This window comes from Mustela nigripes, chromosome 2, assembly GCF_022355385.1.
Source record: "Mustela nigripes isolate SB6536 chromosome 2, MUSNIG.SB6536, whole genome shotgun sequence".
In the NCBI taxonomy this organism is placed as follows: domain Eukaryota; kingdom Metazoa; phylum Chordata; class Mammalia; order Carnivora; family Mustelidae; genus Mustela; species Mustela nigripes.
Genome location: NC_081558.1, coordinates 179,052,475 through 179,078,612, shown reverse-complemented (window position 1 = coordinate 179,078,612; position 26,138 = coordinate 179,052,475). Strand labels below are relative to the sequence as shown.

At 36.9% G+C, this 26,138-nt stretch overlaps 1 protein-coding gene across 1 annotated transcript in view; it reads left to right on the top strand.

Moving 5' to 3' along the window:
- Positions 1-24,142, top strand: part of HTR1F (5-hydroxytryptamine receptor 1F) — a 44,380-nt gene extending 20,238 nt beyond the window's left edge. The window contains exon 2 of the mRNA XM_059388171.1: positions 21,931-24,142. Within this exon, the coding sequence (XP_059244154.1) occupies positions 21,977-23,074 (1,098 nt within the window). The 5' untranslated portion in view covers positions 21,931-21,976 and the 3' untranslated portion in view covers positions 23,075-24,142. The remainder of the gene's footprint in view (positions 1-21,930) is intronic.
- Positions 24,143-26,138: the final 1,996 nt, after the last annotated feature.

The window sequence follows — 26,138 nt, the reverse complement described above, 5'->3', positions numbered from 1 at the left end:
TTGCCTAAGTGTGAAGAATTTAAGAAACCCAGAGCTATCCTACTAAATCTTATTTGTTCTAAAAATACAGAAAAGAAAGGAAAAAATACAAGAAAAAAATGACACTTTTGAATCAGGTTGTGCATTCCACAGTGACACAAAACTATCTCCTTCTCCTGGCCACTCACTCTTGACTTTTTTGTTGCCTCAAGGTGTTACCTACAACACTAGTTCCTGTGTAGGAAATCCATGATTTTTGCACCTCAGAACTAAGAACTGGGTTCATGACTCCTCAAACTCGGTAGAGTTGAGAGCATTCAGAAGAGAACATTTCTGCTATTGCTTCAGGACCAGAGAGCTTAACTCCCTCTGAATTCAAGGTGTATCTTATCCAAGCCTATCTAGCAATACATGTGATTTGTCATTCTGGCCGAGTTGTAAACCCTTTGAAAACAAGGTCTGTAATTGGTTCTTATTTTTCATAGCCCCAGAGCAACTGATTTCATACTTGGTAGGAGCTCATTAAACATTCAGAGCCTAAGACTAAGAAATGTCTTCTTCTGTTTAGCCCCAGGACCTCTCTCTAGTCTGGGCCACTTTTCTGGGCTTTGCTTCCCTCTTTGCAGTAGGATCCAGGAATTCAAACCACTTTCTTTTTCCCCAGTATTCACACAATCCTTTTGCGGTTCTTTTTCCCTAAAATTCATTTTCTAGCAGAACAAAATGATCACAGTTCTCTGCTTATTTATTTCTCCTACTTAAAGATTTAGATGAACTCTTCTCAGAGAAGCAAGACCCAGAGAGAGAAGGCAGGCATGCAAAGAGGCTGGGACTGTAAAAAGTAGTTAAGTTAGAGTAATTTCCTCTGAGACTGCTTTGACATAGTCCTGCAAATATGAAGTGACCTAAAGAGGAAGAAGTAGACACATTTCAAAGAGATTTGGGCAACATCTGTACCAATTGCCCAAAATATCATGGTCATCAGGTTTTCTCATGGTGTTTTCTCCCTGCCTTGGAAGAACACCAAAGTATTCAACCTCTTTCAGGGATGTTCTGATGGCAAGTCTGCCTTAAAATGCTATAACATTATCCACAAATATTAGAGTATAAAAATGTGGCATAGCCCATATTCTTACTTTGAGTCTTCTCTTCAACTGAGTGTACTTTAGGCCAAAGTGTTTTCCAGAGCAGCTGCATCAGCTTGCATTCCCACCAACAATGTAAGAGAGTCCTCCCTTCTCTGCATCCTCGCCAACATCGGTTGTTTCCTGACTTGTTAATTTTAGCCATTCTGACTGGTAGGAGGTGGTATCTCATTGTGGTCTTGATTTGTATTTCCCTGATGCCGAGCGATGTTGACTATTTTTTCATGTGTCTGTTGACCATCTGGATGTCTTCTTTGGAGAAATGTCTGTTCATGTCTTCTGCCCATTTCTTAATTGGATTATTTGTTCTTTGGGTTTTGAGTTTGATAAGTTCTTTATAGATTTTGGATACTAGCCCTTTATCTAATAAGACATTTGCAAATATCTTTGGGGAGAGAGAATCTTAGGCAGACTCCATGCTGAGCAAAGAGCTCCATATGGGGCTCATTCCCACGACCCCGCGATCATGACCTGAGCTGAAACCAAGAGTTGGATGCTTAACTGACTATACCACCTAGACACCCCAGTGGCCTGTTTTTATGCAAACAATATGCTACATAATATGTTTCAAAAAAGAGATCCAAACACTGTTTAATAGACATTTCCTATTGTTTTTGCCCTATTCACATACTTTTTCATATATATTACAAAAGTAAACTTCAGTCAAAAGGAGGTAGCTAACATCAAATTATAAAATAGGAGAATGGAAATTGGAAAATTGAACCAGACCATATAAAGCTGAAGCAAAATATGGGAGAGGATGCCATTTCATTCTGGACCTTCCATATAGACAAAAAGAATTTTGATCGTATGCTGCCTTCTTAACATTAAAGTCAACAGACATATTCCAAGGACAATGGATAATAATGATGTCTTTAGAGATAATTGATGCCATAACCTATGAGTAATATAAGTTGTCTGAGCCATTTTGAGGATGCTAAACAAGTACAGAATTAACACAAATGCCAAATGTTATACCCATAAAATACTAATTTTAGATATCCTGTACAAATACAAAATTTAATACAAAATTTAGCCAGGACAGATCAAGGCAAGGAATATTTAAGTACCCATGAATTGTTCTTCAAGTCAATGCCAAAAGGTTATTGACTAAGGCTAGACCTACCTAGGTTAGAGTCACATCAGCTGAAACTCCTAACACTCTACTTTCCCTTAGCTCCCCTGCCTCTCAGATGCCCTTTTGAATTATCTACCAAAATGTCCTTTAGGGACTTCATATTAGGTCCTTCCCTTCTTAAACAGAGTAAGACAACAAGAGAAGTATCAGAACTGTTGCATAACTAACTTCTGAATCATTTTTTCTCCCACTTTTGTGAGCTTCCTTCCTATTCAAAGGAGAAAATTGATTGCTAAATATGGTATTCTATTATATGTTAAACTTCAGCTTTGATAGAAAAATAATGGTCCATCACATGGACATTTTTTGCATTGTAATTTCTTTTCACCATTTTATGACAATTGACATCTGACAGAAAATGGTAAATAGGTTAAATTTTTAAGTTGATGATAACCCAAATGACAAAAATAAATTCACCTCATTAGTGATCTAAGAATTAAAATATTATTTATTGATTAATTAGATTATTTTACATGCTTTTCAAAACGCATAAAAGACAGCTCTGTTTTAACAGGGCTTAGAAAATCTTTCAAATAATAAAAAAGAAAATCTTTCAAATACAGTAACTCATATGCTCTTAATTAATTATTCTGCTTGCTAAATCTACTAAGGGTGTTTGCTTCCAGAATTATTTACATGAGGGGCACCTGGGTGACTCAGTTGATTGAGCATCTGCCTTCAGCTTGAGTCCTGGTCTCAGGGTCCTTGGATCCATCGGATCTAAAGGAGTCTCACATCGGACTCCCTACTTGGCAGAGAGTCTGCTTCTCCCTTTCACTCTCCCTCTGTGCTCTCTCTCTTTTATAAGTAAATAAAATCTAAAAAAAAAAAAAAAAAGAATTATTTACATAATTTTTTTACTTTAAAAACTCCTATTACAATACAGATCATTAAAATATTAACCCAAGTCTATTCAAGCAATAATAAAATTTAAATAGAGATAGGTTAAAACATGTTTGTTTAATTCTTTTATATATACTTATGTTTATGGTTTTTAAGCCCTTTTTGAGCAAAGAGCAAAAAGTTGAATACTTTAATAGTCAAGTATGCTGGAAACAAATGTCTAAGAAAAAATAGAAATTTTAAATGTATTAAGTTTTCTAGATATTATTATAGACATTCTACCATAGCAAAATACCATTGTCACATGATACAATTAAATCTTGTTTTAGAAAAGCTGTTATATTTTAGATGTGTAGATCTATGCAAAGTAAGCCATGACAGAAGTGAATAGATTCTGAAAGAGAAGTCCAAGTGGGCTCCCATTTCAACACCAACTCCTTCAGACAGGGTAGAGGCCCCAAAAATGAAAGAAAAGCTCACCCATTCCCACTACTCAACCACCATCTTCCCCCTCTGTCCCAAGCTCTTTCCATCCCTCGTTCAGCTCTCCATGAAGTCAGGAAACAGTCTGAGCGTTCTGAAATCCCACTACTCTCTGATACCCCCATCCCCACCCCTAGTTCTCTCCTCCCACAGAACCCCTTACACTTTGCTCTTATCTAATACTTATCATACCGCAGGAAAAGTTGGCTCCTTTCTTTCTTTATTTCTTTCTTTTTTTTTTTTTTAAGATTTTATTTATTTCTTTGGGAAGGAGAGAGAGAGTGCAAGAGCAGGGGGAAGGAGAAGTAGACTCCCTGCTGAGCAGGGAGCCTGAAGGTGGGGCTCCATCACAGAACACTGAGATCATGAACTGAGCCTAAGGCAGACACTCACTGACTGAACCACCCAGGCTCCCTTCTTGTTTCTTTCATACTCTGACTGGAAGTTTCTTAAAGGCAGGGACTAAAAAAATTTTTAATCAAAATTGTGTTACCAGCATATGGCTTAGCGTGTAAGAGGCATACAATAAAATGTTCGTCCAGTATTTACTGAAATCTTCCATACTAGATATTGTTCTTGACACTGCGCAGCATTGAACCAAAAAGTCTAGATCCTTGTTTCCATGAATCTTACATTCTAACTGGGGAAACAGAAAATACACAAGTAAAAAACTGTAAGAATTTTACATAGGGATAAGTACCATGAAGAAAAATAATGTAGCATGAGAGTGTCTGAAACCTTGATGAGGAAGAGCCAGTTCTCTAGAAGAAAAACTTCCATGCAGAGGGAACAGTAAGCCAAAAAGCCATAACCTAGGAGGGCCTTTGATTTTATCAAGTAGCAAAACTAAGAAGGCCTGGGGTGCCTGGCTAGCTCAGTCAGCAAAGCGTGCAAATTCTTTGGGTTAGAGCCCTATGTGGACTGTGGAGATTACTTTTAAAAAAAAGTTAAAAAAAAAAAAAAAAAAAAAAAACTAAGAAGGCCTGTGGCCTCAAGGACAGTATGTAGCAGGAACTGATACATAGGAGACTTAAAATGTGAGTGAAAACCAATTCATAAGAGCCTTGAGGGCAATGTTAAGGATCTAGATTTTATTCTGGGAAATCATCAAAAATTTTGAAGAGCAGAAAAGGATCATTTAGTTATGTTTTAAAGACTTGCTTTGCCTAAAATGTAAATAAAAGCCAAGAAGACCATGTAACATGAATAAAAATTGAACATTCTATTTTGGGCTGACAGCCTAAGAAAACAGATACTAACAGATATTAACTATGATATTCCAGTACAAGATGCTGCACTAAATTATGCCCTGTTCAGAACTGAGAAAGCAGTAGGGAAACCAAGTTTTTTTATCTCTTAGCTTTCACTACCTCAAGATTATTACAGTGTTAAAATTGAAGAGAGTAGGAATTGGAAAAAAGGATAAGGATGATATTTGGAGAAAGTTAAAGATTTGCTGAGAGTTTACCTCCACTTTCTATAAGGAAGTGTGTTTAGAGGTGAGGGAGGTTTGGGGGTAAGGGAGAAGACCTCATGTCAAACTGAAAGAGAGGAGCTCAAGGGAGCTGCCCATTTCTCCTACAGTTTGGAAAACTAAGACTGCTAAGAGACCCACACCTGGAACATCCTCAGGTTGAGACACTGTTGTTGGCCAACTGTTTTGCCACAAACCCAGCAAAGGGATTGCTGTGGAAATGGCTTTTTATTAGACAATGGACAAATAATTATTTTATAAATATTGATTGAGGTCCTATTATATATATCAGGCACTGATCTGGGAACTTGGAAGATACCAGTATGAACAAGACAAAAAGATTCCTGCTCTCAACTCAATTAGATAAAAGATTCCTACTCAAATCAATTATAAGGGCTAAGAATAAAAGAACAAATAAAGCTGATGAGGAAGATGAAGGGGAAAATTTCATCCATAAGAAGGATGAACAGTAAAGGTGGGTTGAAATACTAAGTAGAGGGTGCCTGGGTGGCTCAGTTGGTTAAAGGCTCTGCCTTCAGCTCAGGTCATGATCCCAGGGTCCTGGCATTGAGCCCCGAATCCGGCTCTCTGTCCAGTGGGGAGCCTGCTTCCTCCTCTCTCTCTCTCTCTCTCTCTCTCTCTCTCTCTCTCTCTCTGCCTACTTGTGATCTCTGCCTGCCAAATAAATAAAATCTTTAAAAAAAAAAAATTAAGTAGAGTGGTAGGACTTAAAGCAAAAACTGGAAGGCGGTGATGGAGTTAATTAGCCAAGTGGTTATCTCCGGTAATAGAGAACAACTAGGGCAGTTGTTTCTACTTCAGCATGTGTCCAAAACCTTTAGAAGCTTTAATACACTCCCAAAGTTTCTGCTTCAGTGTCAGGAGAGGAGATGAGAATTTGCCCTTCTGTAAGTTCTCACCTGATGCTGATGCTGCTGATCTGGACCTGCATTTTGAAAATCACTGAATTAGGGCAAAGGCCCATAGGTGGTAATGTGCCAGCTGTGTTCAGATGCTTCCCTGTGAGGACTTCCCAGAGAAGAGGGTAGCTGGAGCCATTCTGGAAGAATTTCACCCTGGAGGGCTACCTTCTGAGGCTGTGAGTTGAGCAACAGAAAACCACAGGCTAAGGGAGAATTTTTGTGACCAACTGGACAAGATCACAGTTCAGCCTTGAAATTCTCATTTGACTCATTAATTCACCCCTTCCTTCAAGATGCTACCTCCTCCAGTTGTAATCTAAACTTGTTTCCCAATTGGTGTCATTATCATTTGACTTTAGCTATCTGCAAATATCCTCATTGTACTTCTCCCACAAAAGGTAAATAATCCAACATATATTTTCCATTATTATACCAGGGGAGCTGAGCATTGGGGCACCTGGGTGGCTCAGTAGGTTAAGCATCCCACTCTTGATTTCAGCTCAGGTCATGATCTCATTCGTTCTGAGTTTGAGCCCCACTTCTGGCTCCACACTCAGTGGGGAGTCTGCTTCAAGACTCTCTCCTTCTGCCCCTCCCCTGACTTGAGCTTGTGTATGACCTCTTTCTTTCTCTCTCTAAAATAAATAAATCTTTTTTAAAAATTATACTGTAGTTAGGAATGATGCCCAAATAGCATTAAACGATACACAGAATACTTTCTTTCTGCCTCTGATCATTCCCTTTTTACTCTCTATAGCAACTGTGCCAAATGTTCCTCTTACCCTTCATGATCCCTGCCTTCTCCCCCTCAACAGATGACTACATCTCCTGTTCAGAGAGAAAATACATCTACAACACACAAAACCTCCAAGTTCCTGCCATTTTCCACCCTTTCCCAATACATATGTGCTCACATGTTCACTGGCTACAAAATTATTTCCTTCACTTATCTTCTTTCCCCTGAACTATACAAAGTATTTAGGAAGGTATTTGACATAAACTAATGTGCTCAAATAAGTCTGGTGCTGCTGCTTCTTCTTCTTCCTCTTCTTCTTCTTCTTCTTTTTGCTTTGCTTTTTACTTTTTGAGAAAAATAGGTAAACACACACTGAGTATAAAATTTTAGAGTCTCTTTCCAAACTGTCTTCCCTATTTCTACTCCTAGTTTCTTGTATATTTTTCCAGGTACAGTCTATATATAAATAAGCAACTATATTCATACATATTCTTTATGTTTTTCTTCTGCTTTTTCACTTTAAAATATGTTTTAGAAATCTTAGGTCAGGATATAAAGAGCTTACTTATTCATTATAAGTATGCACAATAATTTATTTGTCTATATGTATTGATGACACATTCATTTATTATACATGGAAATATATTCATAGGATAAATTCTTAGAAATAGAATGACTATATCAAAGGTTATCAACACATTGTCTCCATGGGTTGTACCAGTTTATGGCAGCAGTGTATAAGAATAATTTAACTTTTTTTTTTAAGATTTTATTTATTTATCAGACAGAGATCACAAGTAGGCAGAGAGGCAGGCAGAGAGGGGGGGGGGGAAGCAGACTACCCGCCAAGCAGAGAGCCCAATGCGGGGCTTGATCCCAGGACGCTGGGATCATGACCTGAGCCGAAGGCAGAGGCTTTAACCCACTGAGCCACCCAAGCACGCCAGCAGTGTGTAAGAGTAAATGCTTCCCTCAGTCTCAATCAACACAGAGTATTTTCCATTCATTATTCATTCATCAGATTTTTTTTGAGTGACTATTATGAGCCAAATTTTGTACCAGGCCCAGGAACTAAAGTGTTGCTCTTATACAGCTTACATTCTAATGAGGAAAGGTGCAATAAACAAATAAAGAAATGGCAGTTGAGTTTATAATTTAACTCTTCACTTTGCCTGAGAGCTTATTTCCCATGCTGCATAAGTATACCAAATTACGTTTGTGTTTAAAAAACAACAACAACAACAACAAATTTCTCAATCCAGAATTTCTGTCTCTTATTTTTACCTTTTTAAAAGTTTCTAGATTTTAACTTTTTTCATCAGTAATCAAACCTCTTAAAAGAATGCTTCATATGACTTTCTCCAATTCTTCATCTTCCATTTATTCTTCAGCGCATTGCCTTCTTCAGTCCGTGATTTTATAGATATGTAGGGATTCAGCTAATAATGTATGAGTTCAATTTCCAATCCAGATTTGCCTTCTAGATGATTCCATACAGGTTGTCTTATATGTTAGTCTAAGTGTATTTGAAACTATTACTTTCATCATGACCCTATCCTTTTCCCTTCCCGCCAAACCTCCTTTTCCTATGTTCTCTCCATGTATATAATGTCGTCCTCCAACTAGTTGCCTTTCATGGAACACAGGAATCATTCTAGGCTCCTCCTTTCACCTCAGGCTTCACCGTCCCCCAAATTAAGTTAACTGTCAGATCCTGACATACACTAAAATAGGGTTTAAAACCGTTTTGTCTCCTCATCTCCTCGTTCCATTCCTAGGCTGAAAACTCATTGTCTCTCACCTAGTCTATTTAATAATCTCTTTTTATTTTTTTAAAGACTTTATTTATTTATTTGACAGACAGAGATCACAAGTAGGCAGAAGCAGGCAGAGAGAGAGAGAGGAGGAAGCAGGCTCCCTGCTGAACAGAGAGCCTGATGCGGGGCTCGATCCCAGGACCTGGGGACCATGGGAACATGATCTGAGCCGAAGGCAAAAGCCTTAACCCACTGAGCCACCAAGGCACCCCTATTTAATAATCTCTTATCATAGACTCTAACCTTTACCCAATTCTGCCTCATATTCTTCAATGGCTCTGCATGGCCTCCAGCATTATGGTACATAAAACTCTTACTTCCTGACCAATTTTTCCACCTCAACAGTCATATCCAATCAAATTATCTCCTACCATACTCCTCCTGATATTATATCTTTGCAAAAAAGCCTTCACTGCAACCTACTACTCCCAACCTTCTATTGATCGAGGAAACTTTTTTCCAAGTCTTTGATTAAATTTAAATTCCTGTGTAAGGTCTTTTCTGGTCTTTCACAGCAGAACTGCTGCAGCTTCCTATGAATGATCATGGCTTCTTTCTTACGTATTTATCAATGTATGTATCACACAGTACATTTCAGGTTATAAGAACTGCCTTGATTCTCAGGCTTCACATGGTGGCAAAGGCATTTCAAGAAATCTAAACTTAAATAATCATGGCTAAATGTCCAGTAGAAAAATTAGAATTCCTCTTCTTCAGAACTACAAAATTACCAAGACTCACTTGTTTTTGGTACATGCTCACTACCAAACTCATCATTGTTAGTTATAATCATTCCCATTACCTGAGCCAAAATCAAGAGTCAGACTATTAACCAACTAAGCCACCCAGGTGCCCATGACATATTCATTTTTATATCCAGACTGTCAACTACAATGCTGAAACGAAATTAATATTTGCTCAATAGATAAATGTGTCTTTCCTGAACTACTGTTAAACAATATAGTCCTTGATATCATGGGCTGCATCTTTCTTTTTTAAGAAGATTTTATTTATTTATTTATTTATTTATTTATTTATTTATCTGATAGAGAGGGAGAGATCACAAGCAGGCAGAGAGAGAGGGGGAAGCAGGCTCCCCACTGAGCAGAGATCCTGACACAGGACTCGATCCCAGGGCCTTGATATCATGACCTGAGCTGAAGGCAGATGCTTAACCGACTGAGCCACACAGCTATCCCTGGGCTGCATCTTTTATACAAATGCATGTAGAACCTAACACACATTGCATTACTTAATTAATTTTATCAACTGATGCTCAAAACTTAGGGAACAAATCAGGAGGGTCAACCATTGTGCCTTCCAATATTTTGTCATTCTGTCCAGATGACAGCTCTGATTTGTTCTAGGCTAAGTCACAACTAGGTAATATACAAATCACCATCATTTAACCATACCATATCTGAAACATCCAACAAACTCTTTGTAACTTGTTGGTAATTTTCTCTAAAATATATGACTTTACTGGAGTAAATTCTAAGTACAGGCATTAAGATACTTTTAATCTAAAGATAATAATAACCACTACTGTAGTAGTAAACAAAGTAGAAGAAGGGTAGAAGTGACTGAAGTTACTGAATGAGAACTTGTATTTTAAATTATAAAAAGCTGGCCCAAAAATCTTGGACAAGAGAAAAACTATTTCGTAGCAACTTCTGTATTCTCAGATGGAAAAAAAAAGTTAAGTCAAAGTACATGAAGAGGAGTTCTCCTTTCTTGTTATTCAGATATAGACAGATTTCTCATAATTATTTTGGGATCAAGTCTCAAGATGTTATTATCTTAACCTTGTGCTTCAATCTGTATTTTTGGATTTCAGGATAAATTACTGTGTAAAACACAGAAATACAAGATATTATATTCCATAGCATTATGTAAAGCCAACTAAATACAATGAAAATAGAAATGCCCATCTTATTTAACATTGTGGCTACTTTATACTGTACATTTAAAGAAAGCTAGTGTATATTTAAGCTAAACATGTTTTAGTCAATCACTGCCTATCTTATCCAGGTTAAAAAGTTAAGCTTTTCCTCATATTATAGTTAATAGCCTATAGTTAATAACCAGCAGACTGGAAGACCAGATTATGCCTAAGCAGAGCTCCAAGTAATGGCTATATAATAAATACCTGTCTTGTGTTTCAGTGCTGAACACTCTATAATATCATTAATTGAAGATGATCAATCAATTACCCAATTTCAACTGACAGCAATTAAGCACTTATACTGTTACTATATTATACTTTGTATACCAGCCCTAACAAGCCAGTGGTGTCCAATAAATGTCAATATTAAATATTTGTTTCTTTAGATACTCAGTTAATCAAAGTGGTAGTTACTAAATTTACCAAATACAATGCTGTAGTTTATAAAGCTTAAGTAAAGGGGGTCAAAAGAGAGAAAGTGAATTAAAGATGAAAAAAGAAGAGAAATACTTCCAATTTAACATATTTACAAAAGAAAAATAGAATAAAATGGAAAAGCATACATCCCAATCATGTGAAATACCTTTCATCCCATTAGTTACATTTGCATAAAATATAAGATATAATAGTCTAATGTTTTTCAAGCACTGGCTAATAAAAAAAAGCAGAGAGAAAAAAAGAGATCATTGTGCTTTGCCAGCGTGGTGCAGTTAACTAGTTATTATGCACTAAAAAGATTGAAGTTGTCAAATTAAAAATCATCACTAAAATTAGATCTCTTTTAATCTCATAACAGTTTTCACTGAGTTTTAACACATCCCAAGCATGTGATTTTTTTTTAAGAAAATAATTTACCATGACATTTTGATTTATGTTCAGGTAAATTTAGCTATTTTCTTTCCACATTTTAAGAAAGACTTTGTCTGATCTGATATTTTATTCTAGATTAAGAATATAAAATTACGTATCTGGATTAAGATATTTACCAGACTGTTAATAATTAATTTGAGAAAGAAAGTTTTTAGGGGTGACTGTGTGGTTCATTTGATTGGTTGTCTAACTCTTTTTTTTTTTTTTAAGATTTTATTTATTTATTTGACAGAGAGAGATCACAAGCAGGCAGAGAGGCAGGCAGAGAGAGGAGGAAGCAGGCTCCCCATCCAAAGAGCCCAATGCGAGGCTCGATCGCAGGACCCTGAGATCATGACCTGAGCCGAAGGCAGCGGCTCAACCCACTGAGCCACCCAGGAGCCCCGGTTGTCTAACTCTTGATCTCAGCTCAGATCAAGGTCTCAGGATCATGGGATTGAGCCCCACCCTAGGCTCCGTGCTCAGCAAGGAGTCTGCTTGAGATTCTCTCTCTCCCTCTCCCCTTCCCCTGCCCCCATACACACTCTCTTTCTCTCACGCTCTCTAAATAAATAAATAAATAAATCTTCTTTAAAAAAGAAAATTTTAGGGGCACCTGGGTGGCTCAGTTAAGCCTCTGCCTTCGGCTTAGGTCATGATCTCAGGGTCCTGGGATTGAGCTCTGCATCTGCTGAGAGCAGAGAGAACTCTGCATCTGCTTTCCCCTCACTCTCTGCCTGCCTCTCTGCGTACTTGTGATCTCTCTCTCTCTCTTTCTATCTCTCTCTCTCTCTCTCTGTGAAATAAATAAATTAAATTAAATTAAAATCTATTTTTTAAAATTCATCTTTAAAAAAAAGAAAATTTAAAAAATATTCTTCATATCTAACATATAGAAAATTCAGCTTTTTAGTATCTTTCCAGTAAAGGTACAGAATTTCTAGATTCTTTGTCTAGTTCCTGGTGATAGGCACTTATATAAGACATATTATATCCAGTATCACTATGGAATAAACTATTTGCCTTATTGAATACTCAAGAAGAAGTAATGTCAGGCAAGGAGGAGAGAAAGATCACAAACATATTCTTTCAAAATCTGATCTCTAGCTTGCTAACCCATTACTTGTTTTCTGTTTTAACTCAAATATTAGAAGAATACATCATTTCTCACCCACAGTAATTGCACATTGTTTCCTCCCACTACCACCATCTTTTTGTAGGATTAAGAAACTTTTGTGGAATTAGACAATGGTGGTAATACAGATACTATAAAATGAAGACCGAGGTAAAAATAAAAATACCAGAATACTTTTCACCTTGTTATATACATTTAATGCCTTCACTAATGCTTACTACAGAGGACAAATATAAATACTGAGTTTATTAGGGGCTAGGACCTAACGATTTACATTTAATCTTCAACCACACTTTAGAAGACCTGAATCTTACTATCTTCACTTCACCAAAGAAGGCGAGTCTTTGAAAGTTGAAATGACTTTTTGAGCTCATACTAGTAAATGGGGAGACAGGCTTCAGATGAAGATCTGTTTAACTCTAGCACTGTGGCTTCTATTCACAATATGTGATAGTCTCTTAATAAACTGAAACCCCAGTTTCAGAAATAAGCATCAGTTCTTACTGCCCTCACAGCCCCATCCCTTCCATATCCTCTATCCCTCCTCTGCTCATACACATACACACATTTAGCTTCTTCCAAGGTAGGTTTCAGCAACAAATAAAAGAAGTAATGTAACATACTGAGTTTGTGCATGTGTATTTGCTTCCTTTTCCATAACCAGTGCTTTTACAGATGGTTTCACAGTTCACTGAATGTAGTGCAGTTTTCCCTAAGATTTTTCATTGTTGCAGTTTGTTTTTCCATTTTTAGCAGACTCCTATGCAGGTGTCTCTTAAAAAAAATAACCAGAATCATCCATGCAATGAAATATGTGAATGTGTAAATTTCATTTAAAATCAGAATTGCTGCTCTTTCTAAATATATTTAAGATTCAGTAAAAGTCAGTTAATCCTTCAATGGTTAAAACTGTTTTCATTAACGGTCTTAATGAAAATATTGCTTAATATTTTCAATATTCAGTTATGGCTGTTTTGGTTATTAATTCCTAACAATCACCTAGCAGTATATCTGCCTGTATTAGTCTGGGCCTGGTCAGGGAAACAGAGTCACTCAATACATTCCTGTAATATTAATTAATTAATGAAGACATTGGAGTTTAAGTTAATATGGAACACCAAGGGGGGAAAAGTCAAGAAAGTCAAAATTTAATTCCATCCAATTGTTGCCTAAAGTCAAAGGAGACACTGAAGCACCTTAGCCCAAAGCCCCTAAGTAGGTAGTTCTCAAAGACTTTCTTGGAAACTGTTGTAGCTCTCCAAAAATCTGAGAAAATTCCCAACAATGGTTTCCAAGAGCACACAGAAGCTGCTGTCAATGTTTGACCATGCGTCTGTCTGCAACCACCTTCAGATAGTCATCAACCACCCTTCTCTTCTACTTCCCAAACCTTGTGGTAATTCCTCTCACTATCAAATTCTAAAGCCAGATTTAAAGAAGCAGATTCTGGGATGTAGTTCCTTACTACTCCTTACTCTGCAGGTACTGGGAGCCCATGGTGATGCCAAAATGACAACAAACAGTCAAGCATAGTCCATCCTTGTAAACTTATCAGCAATACACATGACATTGGCTTTGAAATAAGGTACTATATTGAAAAAACAGTGAGAAGACTGTTAGTGCACAAACTTTTGGTGGCTGAAAAGGAGGTGATGAAACCCTCTTGGAGACTAGAAGGGAAGCCCATGTTTTGAAGTAGCGAAACAATTTGTAAGTGTGGCCTCCAGTAACCTGAAAGGTCAATGTTCTTGATGAACTTATGGATCTGGCCAAGAGGCAAAATGTTTCAAATGCCAACTGACAGTTTTTTAGCTTTATGTAATAAGCTATGGAAAGCAGGAGAGGAATAAAGTTTACAAGCAAAATTTAGAAGAAATATATAAGAATCAGGACTTGTCAAGATAGGAAAACAAACCTATTTCCTATCACTGATCTATCTAGATAGCCAAAGATTGTCAAAATAAAAATGGCCTTAGGATGAAGAATAGACAAGGGTATGGTCATAAAATAATTTATTAGGTTTCAGAAAGATTTAAAGAAGTGCCTAGTGAAGTCCTCAGCTAGGCAAAAAGGCTTCTGAAAATCTTAAAGATGTGGCCCCATAGCCCTAATACTCTAGGCAAAGTAAAGAGAAGCCTGTCTTGGAAAATTATGCATGTGAAATGTTGGGACCTGTCATGACTTCCAGTCAGATTCACAAAGTTTTTAAGAGAATTTTACTTATTTTGGACCAAAGGGGAAAGATACAGTTCAAAATGAAAAGATTTTCTATAGGCAGAAAGCACACTGTGAAGTCTACTTAGTTGTAAATCCAGACTATTTCTCATAGAAATACAGGATCTCTCAGAGCAGAGTCAAGAACCCAAAGAAGGGATTCAAGAGCCACAGTGGATTAGAGAACTAAATTAACAAGTAGAAGTGGATTTAATGAGGGTATATTTCTAACCCTCAGAATAGAGCATTCTCACAGCATTTGCCTGGGTGGGCTTAAATCAATGGCTGTTATGTACCTCCATTTCCTCATCTTTTTGAGATGTGTCTGTGTGTGTGTGTATTTTAAGTTGATAACAACTTAAATTTGAACACATTCTGAAACTCTATTTTTGCTCTTTCCCATGTTTTATATTTTCAAAGTCACACTTGGTATCTTTTTATTGTTTTTTTTCCCCTCACTAATTATTATATATATTTTTTTTAAAGATTTTATTTATTTATTTGACAGAGAGAAATTACAAGTACACTGAGAGGCAGGCAGAGAGAGAGAGAGAAGGAAGCAGGCTCCCTGCTGAGCAGAGAGCCCGATGCGGGGCTCGATCCCAGGACCCTGAGATCATGACCCGAGCCGAAGGCAGCGGCTTAACCCACTGAGCCACCCAGGCGCCCCAATTTTAATTTTACTAATTTTGTCTTTTAACCTTCACAATAGCTTTTTAAGTTATTAATACACTGCCTTTACTATATATTTACCATTTCCAGGGAGATTTTTACTTTTATGTATTTTCTTGTTATGAATTAGTGCTATTTCTTTTCAGCTTAAAGAGGTTCCTTTAATACTTCTTGTAAAGTGGCTTTAGTAGTGATTAGCTTCGCTTGTCTGGAAAACTCTATATCTCCCCTTCAATTCTAAATGATAGTCTTGCTGGATAGCAATAAGCAATATTCTTGGTTTCCTTTTAGGACTTTAAATATGTCATGCCACTCTTTTCTGGCCTGCAAAGTTTCTGCTGAGAAATCATCTGTTACCTTTATGAGGGTTTGCTTTATATAAACAATTTTTTTTTTCTCTTGCTACTTTTAAGATTCTCTCTTTATCTTTAACTTGTGACATTTTAACTATAATGTGTCTTTGGTTTATCTCTTTGGGTTCATCTTATTTGGAACTTTCTGGGCTTTTTGGACCTGGGTGTCTGTTTCCTTCTATAGGTTAGGGAAGTTTTCAGCCATAATTTCTTCAAATAAGTTATCTGCCCCTTTCTCTCTCTCTTCTCCTTCTGGGACCCCTATTATGCAAATTTTATTCCACTTGATGTTGTCCCATAGGTCTCTTAAGTTATCTCCATTTTAAGAAATTGTTGGTTTGTTTTTACTTTGCTGCTCTGTCTGGGTGAGTTCCACTGTTTTGTGTCCCATCTCACTGATCTGTTCTGCTTCATCTAATTTGCTGTCGAAACTCTCTAGCATATTTTTCAGGTCAGTTATTGTATTCTTCAGATCTGTGACTTCTACTTGATATTTTCTTATATTTTCTATCTTTTGAAGTTTTCACTATGTTCATCCATTTTTCTCCCAAGTTAAGTGAACACCTTTATGATTACTTTGAATTCTTTATCAGGTAGATTACTTGTCTTCTTACCATTAAGGCCTTTTTCTGAGGTTTTTGTCTTCTTCTTTCATTTGGAACATACTTGTTTCCTCATTTTGCTTCTATATTTTAGGTGAAACAGCTCTTTGCTCTCTCTCTCTTTCTTTAAGGAGTGTCCTTATATAGATGATGATCCTTCTTGTTCAGCCTAACTTTTGGTTCTCTCTCAAACCTTTGTGATTGTCTAAACCACCTGATTTATTCATGATATACCCTAGATGTGAAGGGTGTGCCAAGACCTATTGGTGATCCAAAGGGAGACTCTCATTTAGCCCTTAGTTTCAGCCTGATTGGAAGCCACACCCTGAGGCAATACCTTTTAAAGTATGCAAATCAAAATCCCTGCTAGCCTCTGGACCAGGAGATCTGGAGGTATCCCCTAGGTAACAGTTCCAAAAATTGGGACTCCAGACGAGTGTGAGGCTTCTTTCTGAGAGGTCTCTTCAGGCTAGAGGGAGGCTGGTGGGTGCACAAGCATAATTTCTCCCTGCTTATATTTTGCAACCACTTCCTTAGATTCTAGTTGTGTGGGAAACCTGAAGCCTGTCCCTTAGGCTGAAGTTCCAGGCTAAGAAAATGGACTTTTTTCACAGAAAGTCTGGGGTTGCATTTCATTCTGCTGTCTTTGTAGTGCCTTAAGAGGAGTGGCCTGCCAAGAACTGTCTTCTGTTGTTACATTCCCGGGAGCTCAGGAACCGCAGCCCCCTCAACCACCAGGGCTAGGCAATTAAAGGGTGTCCTCTGTGTGGATTGCATGTGCTTGTTGGCCTTAGCTAGGAAGCTAGAGTGCATGGGGTGGAGCACTCTGACAGACCGGGATCATGACCTGAGCTGAAGGCAGAGGCATTAACCCACTGAGCCACCCAGGTGCCAGGTCCCTAAGTTTTCTTATCTATGAATGAGAAACGATAATTGCACCTACCTCAGGGAGCCTGGGTGGCATAGTCAGTTGAGTCTCTGACTCTTGGTTTTGGCTCAGGTCTGATCTTAGTTTTGTAAGACTGAGCCCCACACCAGGCTCCACGCTCATCAGGGAGTCTGCTTAAAGATTCTCTCCCTAGTCCTCTATCCCTCCCCCATTACTCTCTAAAATAAATAAATCTTTAAAAAAATAATCTCTCCTGCTTCATAGATTAGCAGTGGGGATTAAATGAATTAACATATGGAAAACACTTAGCACAGTCCCTGCAGAAGTAAACACTCAGAAAGGATAAATATTATTATTATTCTAACTGAAGCAGCCAACCCATAGGTTCTCATGAGATCTTGATTGAACTGAATTTTATTTTCTTGCATCTTTACAATGTTGTTATTAAAACTATTTTCGTATGACATCCCTCCCCAATGTTATTTACAATATAAAGTAAACCAAACTATGCCTCTGTGAACTTATATTTTAATATGAATGAAATATATTTGGATATCAAGATCAAACTGATAACTGAACATAAACCGGCATTAAGAAAAAACAAACAAACAAACAAAAAAACCTGTGTAAATGGAGGAGCAAATGCATAATGTGGCTAGACCAATAAATTGGCAAATATTCACACTGAGTAAAGCCTGGGTAAAATTTTCTCTTTGTTATAATCAAGAAGGCTACATATAATTAATGGGACGACAGGCTCTACTTAACAAGGAATCCTGACTATTTCCCAGTGAAGACATTCAAAATAAAGAATGCAATCTATGTTCTAAGAGTAGGAGAAAAATGTGTGACAGTCTATGTCTCCCAAAGGTGGTCTCCAGCACTGTAAGGACTCACAATGGGAACTTAAGATGTAATGGAATAGGAAAGAATCTGATTGGAGGTCATGTATGAATTAATTTCAGTATGAAATTCTGATTGTAAGTGGCAAGGCAAATAAAACAAAAAGAAACCCAATTGTGATTGCTTATGTTTGTTTTCCTGTTTTCTTTGTTTTTGATAAAAACAAATATCAGAAGATTAGTTTTCTAAATTTAGTAATGGTAAGATTTCTGGGACGCTCAGTTGGTTAAACAGCTGCCTTCGGCTCAGGTCATGATCCCAGCGTCCTGGGATCAAGTCCCACATCGGGCTCCTTGCTCAGCAGGGAGTCTGCTTCTCCTTCTGCCTCTGCCTGCCATTCTGTCTGCCTGTGCTCGCTCTCTTCCCCTCTCACCCTCTGATAAATAAATAAAATCTTAAAAAATAATAATAATGGTAAGATTTCTTAGAAACCACAATCAAATTTATATGACACATTTTGATATTTTCCTTAGCATTAACTACCATTTTATTAAACTTAATTTAAATGCTACAATATAGTTCTTAAGGGATTCAGTTGAATTACCAAATAATTTGTCTGCTAATTTTAAGCTGGCCCATCTACCAACAGAATTCATTTTTACTATGAAAACACACATAACTATTTCCAAACAGTTCTTATATTTCAATATTCCATTCAAAATGTGATTTCAGAATTACCTCTTGAACAGACTCTTATGTCAAAACTGTTTAACAGGCAAATTAAAGTGGAAAGTTAGTTTTTGTTATAATATGAAAAATGTCAACACTTTTAAATCAACTCTATAACACTAAATAAACACTAGATAAATTCCCAAAATGCTAAATAATTAATTAAGTAAGTAAACACTAAATAACCATTGTTGGAAAGAATGAACCAATCAGGAAAATATTTAGTTTTTTAATTGAATATTTGGTAGAAGTTTTGTATTTTTTTTTAAATATTTCATTTGTTTATTTGACAAACAAAGATCACAAGTAGGCAGAGAAGCAGGCAGAGAGAGAGGAGGAAGCAGGCTCCCTGCTGAGCAAAGAGCCCAATTCCGGGCTGGATCCCAGGACTCTGGGATTATGACCTGAGCCGAAGGCAGAGGATTTAACCCACTGAGCCACCCCTGAATATTTGGTATAAGTTTTATGATGAGAGAATGGGGGGAGGGGGGATTAGAGAGAAGGCAGAAACTAATTAATCTGCCATGTTTCTAATACGTCTAATTGGCTTACAGTAAGTGTTTCACCTGTGACCATTGACTGCCTAAACATATTTCCAGGGAAAATAGCTTGAGACTGTTGAGGTCCACTGATATTGAAAGCACATAGCAAGGATTTTCATGACAATCATGATGGTATGGATGATCACACCATTATACCTCAGGCCCTGGGATCCAGTATGGATTTAGGAAATATAGTCATATGACTCAACTCTCACTGCAGGCTAAAAAGAGTAGAAATGATGTTGGGGAAGGGGAATAACAGTCCTAGAGCAGGAGGTCCAAGAGCTGTACTGCAAAAAGAGGGCAGTAAAAATAATCACAGAAACATCACAATAAAAGGTAGAGTAAGATCATTTATTTGGAAAACTCCAAGAAATAAGTTAAGAATGTGAGAAAGATTCTGAGGAAGTCATACACAAAAATGTCAGAGCTTCTCTCAATTGAAAGGAAATCACAGATGCTAGAGCAGTAAAAGGATTAGACAGACAGCTGAGTAATGGGCATGTTGAGTTCTCCCCAACATTGCGTTCACCCTCACACCTGCATTTCTAACAAGGTCCCAGGTGTTGCTGCTGCTGTTGGTCCAGGGCCCCAGCCCAGTTTTACTGAATCTCTAATGTCAAAGGGTGAGACCCAGTAATCTCTGTTTTGACAGTCCTCATCCTGGTTCTGAGGCCAACAAAAGTGGGGAACCACAGGTTTAGAATATCGAAGGAAACTTTGGCTTCTATTCTTTATCTGGAACTATCTCAGTTGCCCTTTACAAATGGACATGTTTTGACATAAATAATGTAGATTTATAATTCCTTCTCAATTGCACACAGCACAACTACTCATTTTCTGGGTAGCAGGTATTTAAATTTCTTCTGCCATTCAATTCGCTTAGAAGCAAGCCATCAGCACCAGCTTTCAAAGAATATCAGAAAATAAAAATTAAATTTAGTACTGGTAACCAAACACAAGTAGAATACTAGATATGCTGTACCTCTAGGTTTCATTATACACACACACACACACACACACACACACACACTTCACAGGAAGTACTTAATATAATAATATTAAGTATTTTAAAGTATTGTTTTATCAGTTCCAACAAATGAAACATAAGCACATTAAGATAAAAATAAGTAATATGAGGGTACAGTAATAAAGCTTCAGATTTCTGTCCTCTCCATCTTTTCCTAAGATACAGGTAGCTGCTAAAGAATTATTTTAAAAAGAGGGGCAGCTGGGTGGCTCAGTCAGTTAAGCATCTACTTTCAGCTCAGGTCATGATCAAGCCCTGAGTTGGGCTCCCTGCTCACCAAGAGTCTGCTTCTCCATCTGCCTGCTGTTCCATCTGCTATTCTCTCTCTCTGTCAAATAAATAAATAAAACTATTTTTTTAAAAAAGTTATTTAAAAAGAGAGAAAGGCTGATGCAGAAAATAAATACATAAAAAATACTATCTTATAAAAAAGATTAATCCTATTATACTCCAATTGCTGTTTGACTTATAATTAAGCAATAGCATGAACTGAAGCAAAACTTATAAGCCATGTTTGAGGTATCCTCTTTCAGGTTACATGGTCCTTACAATGGTGACTTGTAAAGAAGAATAATTTCCATTTCAGAGTGAGTGCCATTATAAGCTCTCCATGCTGGCAAGTTCACCTTGTTAAGTGAGTTACTTGGTCATATATGTCACTGTATTAACGGGCAGTGTTTTATGACTATTTGATTCCAACTAATTTTATTTCATCTTTTTAAACCAAATTATCTACTTATATCCACAAAGACTACTAAACACTCTGGCATTTTCTTAATTTCATTAAATGATCATAGAAAGCTAGGGATATTTTTAAAATATTTTATTTTTGTTTATTTCTCTTTTTATAATCTTTATATTCTGACATTAAATACATTAAAAATTCCTCTAGTCTCCAAGAGCTCAATGATAATGTCCTCAATGTAACTTTGAATTAAGTATGAAATTGTTTATGATTTTGAATACTGCCTTTAATATGGTACTTTCTTTAATTACATTATATAAAGCATAAATAGATATTAATGTCATGTGCTATTAAACTTTATCTCCATAGATGAAGGGAAAACCATAGCTAGGAATAATATAGTTTTTTGTTATGTTTTGTTTTTTAAAAATTTTATTTATTTATTTGACAGAGAGCGATCACAAGTACGCAGAGCAGCAGGCAGAGAGAGAGAAGGGGAAGCAGGCTCCCCCCACTCCATGTGAGGCTCGAGCCCAGGACCCTGATATCATGACCTAAGGCTGAGGCTTAACCCACTGAGCCATGCAGGCGCCCCAGAATAATATAGTTTTTAAATGCGATTCTATAATGGTACAGATTTTACTGAGTAATAGGTTAAGTTTACTCATAAAAAATTATTTTATTTGAGCTATATTTTAAGAAATGTTTTGAAAGTTATTGTTACTGTTCTCATCAGAATTTAATTAAATGAAAGGAAAAAGAAAATCTATAATCTAAACTCCCATTTTTTAATCCATAGAATATTCTGGGAAACATACATATATACTTTTAAAAATTCATTCTGAAAGGGAGAGAAAAAATTTTAAAGACTTCTCTGAACTGATTTTCTCCTCCTTTGTTACAGGTATCCATTTTTTCAGCTATATTAATCTTTTAAAACAAACAAAAAAATGGATTTCTTAAACTCATCTGATCAAAACTTGACCTCAGAAGAACTGTTAAACAGAATGCCATCCAAAATTCTGGTGTCCCTCACTCTCTCCGGGCTGGCACTGATGACAACGACCATCAACTCCCTTGTGATTGCGGCAATTATTGTGACCCGGAAGTTGCACCACCCAGCCAACTATTTAATTTGCTCGCTTGCAGTCACAGATTTTCTTGTAGCTGTCCTGGTGATGCCTTTCAGCATCGTGTATATTGTGAGAGAGAGCTGGATAATGGGGCAAGTGGTCTGTGACATCTGGCTGAGCGTTGACATCACGTGCTGCACGTGTTCCATCTTACATCTCTCTGCTATAGCTTTGGATCGGTATCGGGCAATCACAGATGCTGTGGAGTACTCCAGGAAAAGGACTCCCAAGCATGCTGGCATTATGATTACAGTTGTTTGGATTATATCCATTTTTATCTCTATGCCTCCTTTATTCTGGAGGCACCAAGGAACTAGCCGAGATGATGAGTGCATCATCAAACACGACCACATTGTTTCCACAATTTATTCAACATTTGGAGCTTTCTACATCCCATTAACATTGATTTTGATCCTCTACTACAAAATATATAAAGCAGCAAAAACGTTATACCACAAGAGACAAGCAAGTAGGATTGCCAAGGAGGAGGTGAATGGCCAAGTCCTTTTGGGGAGTGGTGAGAAAAGCACTAGACTAGTCTCCACTCCCTACACAGAAAAATCTTTATCTGATCCATCAACAGACTTTGATAAAATTCATAACACGGTGAAAAGCCCCAGGTCTGAATTCAAGCACGAGAAATCTTGGAGAAGGCAAAAGATCTCAGGCACAAGAGAACGCAAAGCAGCCACTACCCTAGGATTAATCTTGGGTGCATTTGTGATATGTTGGCTGCCTTTCTTTGTTAAAGAATTGGTTGTTAATGTCTGTGAAAAGTGTAAAATTTCTGAAGAAATGTCAAATTTTTTGACATGGCTTGGATATCTCAATTCCCTTATAAATCCACTGATTTATACAATCTTTAATGAAGACTTCAAGAAAGCATTCCAAAAGCTAGTACGATGCCGATGTTAAAGAAAGTTTATCATTAAAAGGCTGGGGATTTCTTGAGGGGAAGTAACGAAATGGATGCTGAATAATAAAGCATTTAAACTTTTAGAAGGAAATAAATTAAAACTGCTAAAATTATAAGAACATAATTTATATTTAACAGCAACAAGACTATAAACTTACTGAGTAAAAGATGTTTCTTTGACCATCATTCTAGAGTACTCAAATGAAAAGATCATTTATTGTTTATAAACAATAATTTCCCTATGCAATTGTCCCTAACAGGCTAACTGGAAATATATATTATAATAGTTATTATTAATAACAGTGACTTTCCAGGTTTATGGCTTATAATAATTACATAAAAGTGTTCACTTCACAATATCTGTAATTTCTATATAATCCTATGGTTTTATTATATGATTCTATTATTTTATAGAAAAGATAATTCACCACAAAGCATACATTTCTCCTACCTAACCACTGTCCCCTCTTCATCTTACCCTGGGAAAAAACAAGAAGGGGAAGGAGCAAACAAGGCATCTTGGGGTATCTGGCCGGCTCAATCAGGAGAGCATATGACTCTTGAGCTCAGGGTTGAGTTTGAACACCACGTTGTGTATAATGATTACTTAAAAATAAAATCTTTAAACAAAACAAGACAAACAAACAAACAAAACCAAGGACTCCTAATATGACTGGAGGAAATGTCAAAGTCAGAGATTGATACTGTCTTAGTATTTATATAATAAAGAGTATGCATAAAGTTGAGTTGGGCTTTGCCAGATAATTCTGAATACAGAACTTGTACACATTTGACATATTCTTTTTGTTCAAAACGAATTCCTAGGATAATATTTTTTAACCATGTATTACCAACATATGAAATCAAAACCTTAGCCTAATAAGAGTAATTCAAAAAGGGTACAGGGGAGGTGTTCTAATTGCCCCATGTTTATTTAGGAATCACATTTAAGGCACTAAGTGCCCTAGGTTATTCACCATAGTTAGTATATTCCTAATGTGTTTTTTAAAATACAAAATAGATTTCGTTTCTGTTAATATTAACAACCTCAGTTGCTAAATAAAATGTCAGTGGTACTTGGTACTGCAGCTGTTCCATATCTACAATTTAAAAATTATAACCGTTAAAAAAACAAAAAATAATAAATAAATAATCCCTTTTATTAGAGGGAATGTGACAGGAGTTCTTAGAACTGCCCACTGACTTCCAAAACATCTCTCGTTTTTCAATTGGTAGAAATCGACAGGCAAAGATTCATATTATGTTAATTATAAATATATTTTTTAAACATCTCCCAGTCAGTTAGCCAAAGCTATGCCATAAGTTTCTCTATTTATTCTCTTTCTTATAGAAGAATTTAAAAATAAAATAACCATGCTTCAGAGATCTCATTCCATTTGAACCAGCAAGTTGATAGGCTGCCTTCTGGAAGGCATACACCATCAACCAAGATCATTTGAAAAACAATACATTCCTTTTTTATAAGGTACACTTTTATGTGTATTTTAAATATTGTTTCCTGGTCAGATACTTAAGAATACATCAATTTTTGTGTGTATCTATGACACATTACTCTCAATCTAACAAATATTTACAGAGTTCTCATTCTGTGTAGGGCATTGAGATACAGAAAATAATGAAATGCAGTTACTTCCCTTAACACATTTACAATTTAAAAGGTGAAACACACTGGGCACCTGGCTGGGTAGATCATGCAACTCTTGATCTTGGGGTCATGCATTCAACCCCACATAGAGCTTACTTTAAAAAACAAGAAGATGAAACAAAGAAACAAATGAACATTATAACAGAAAAGAAAAAACAAAGCTCTGGCATGGAAGTTGTGTGCATAATTATGATGATTCAAAGGAAAAGTTGATCACATCTGGTTGAGAAAAATCAGCAAAATTTCATAAAGAATGTATCTAAAATAGATAATAAATAGCATTTGGCTAAGAGAAATGGAAAAGCATACTCCAGGTGGCGGCAACATCAGGAGTGAATCCTGCCAGCATTTCGTGGGTCTTGTTCATGAAATAGCAAGGAATTTGGCAGCTCCTTAGGACAAAAGAAGAGATGAAAAGAGAAATTGGCCATTATTGTCACTGACTTTGAGTATCAGAAAAGGAAGTTTACGGTCAATTTGGCTGTCTGTCAATGAGTGGTCGCTGATGTTTTTGGTAGAAATATTACAAGTTTAGGTTAATTCTAAAAAAATATGTATGTTTTAATGGATTTGAGCAGAGAGGGTACAGGTGACAGCGACTTCTTGTTAGAAAGCATATCAGTAATCCACATAAGAGGTGAAGTTCTGAACTTGATTCTGGCCATGGGAACATAAATAAAAACACAGAAGAGAGACAGTAGGGAAAAAGAATCTATAGAATACAGCAAGGACGCTAACAAGCAGATAAATGCAGAGACACTGAGATAACTTGCTCTCAACTAAAATGAGCTCAAGAGGGGCACCTGGGTGGCTCAGTGGGTTAAAGCCTCTGCCTTCGGCTCAGGTCATGATCCCAAGGGTCCTGGGATCGAGCCCCGCATCGGACTGTCTGCTCCGCAGAGAGCCTGCTTCCTCCTCTCTCTCTCCCTCTGCCTGCCTCTCTGTCTACTTGTGATCTCTGTCTGTCAAATAAATAAATAAAATCTTTAAAAAAAAAAAAATGAGCTCAAGAGAAGGGACCTGTTGGTGAAATGGTGCCTTGAGTTAAACATTTAAAGTTAAATGTTAAACACTTAAAGACTTGGGAGAGCTCACAGGCACGGCTGAGCAGGTCTGGCCCAAGTGAAAATGACTCAGTTTATCTGCAACTACTGGCCACTTCTTTCATCTTCCTTTCTTCTATCTCCTTATGCTGTGCTGACAGTCCAAAGCCTACTCTCTAGTCCCTACCATTCTCTGCTTGTTCTTCTTGCCGCTTCTCACTAAAACTTGATTCTGTGATTTATTCATTCAAAGACCTTGCTAAGTCAGAAATAATCTATTCAAGTAATTTATTTACAACCACCTCAGAAATTTATTTAGGTATATGGGAGAGCTCTAAAAGACACACAACCCAT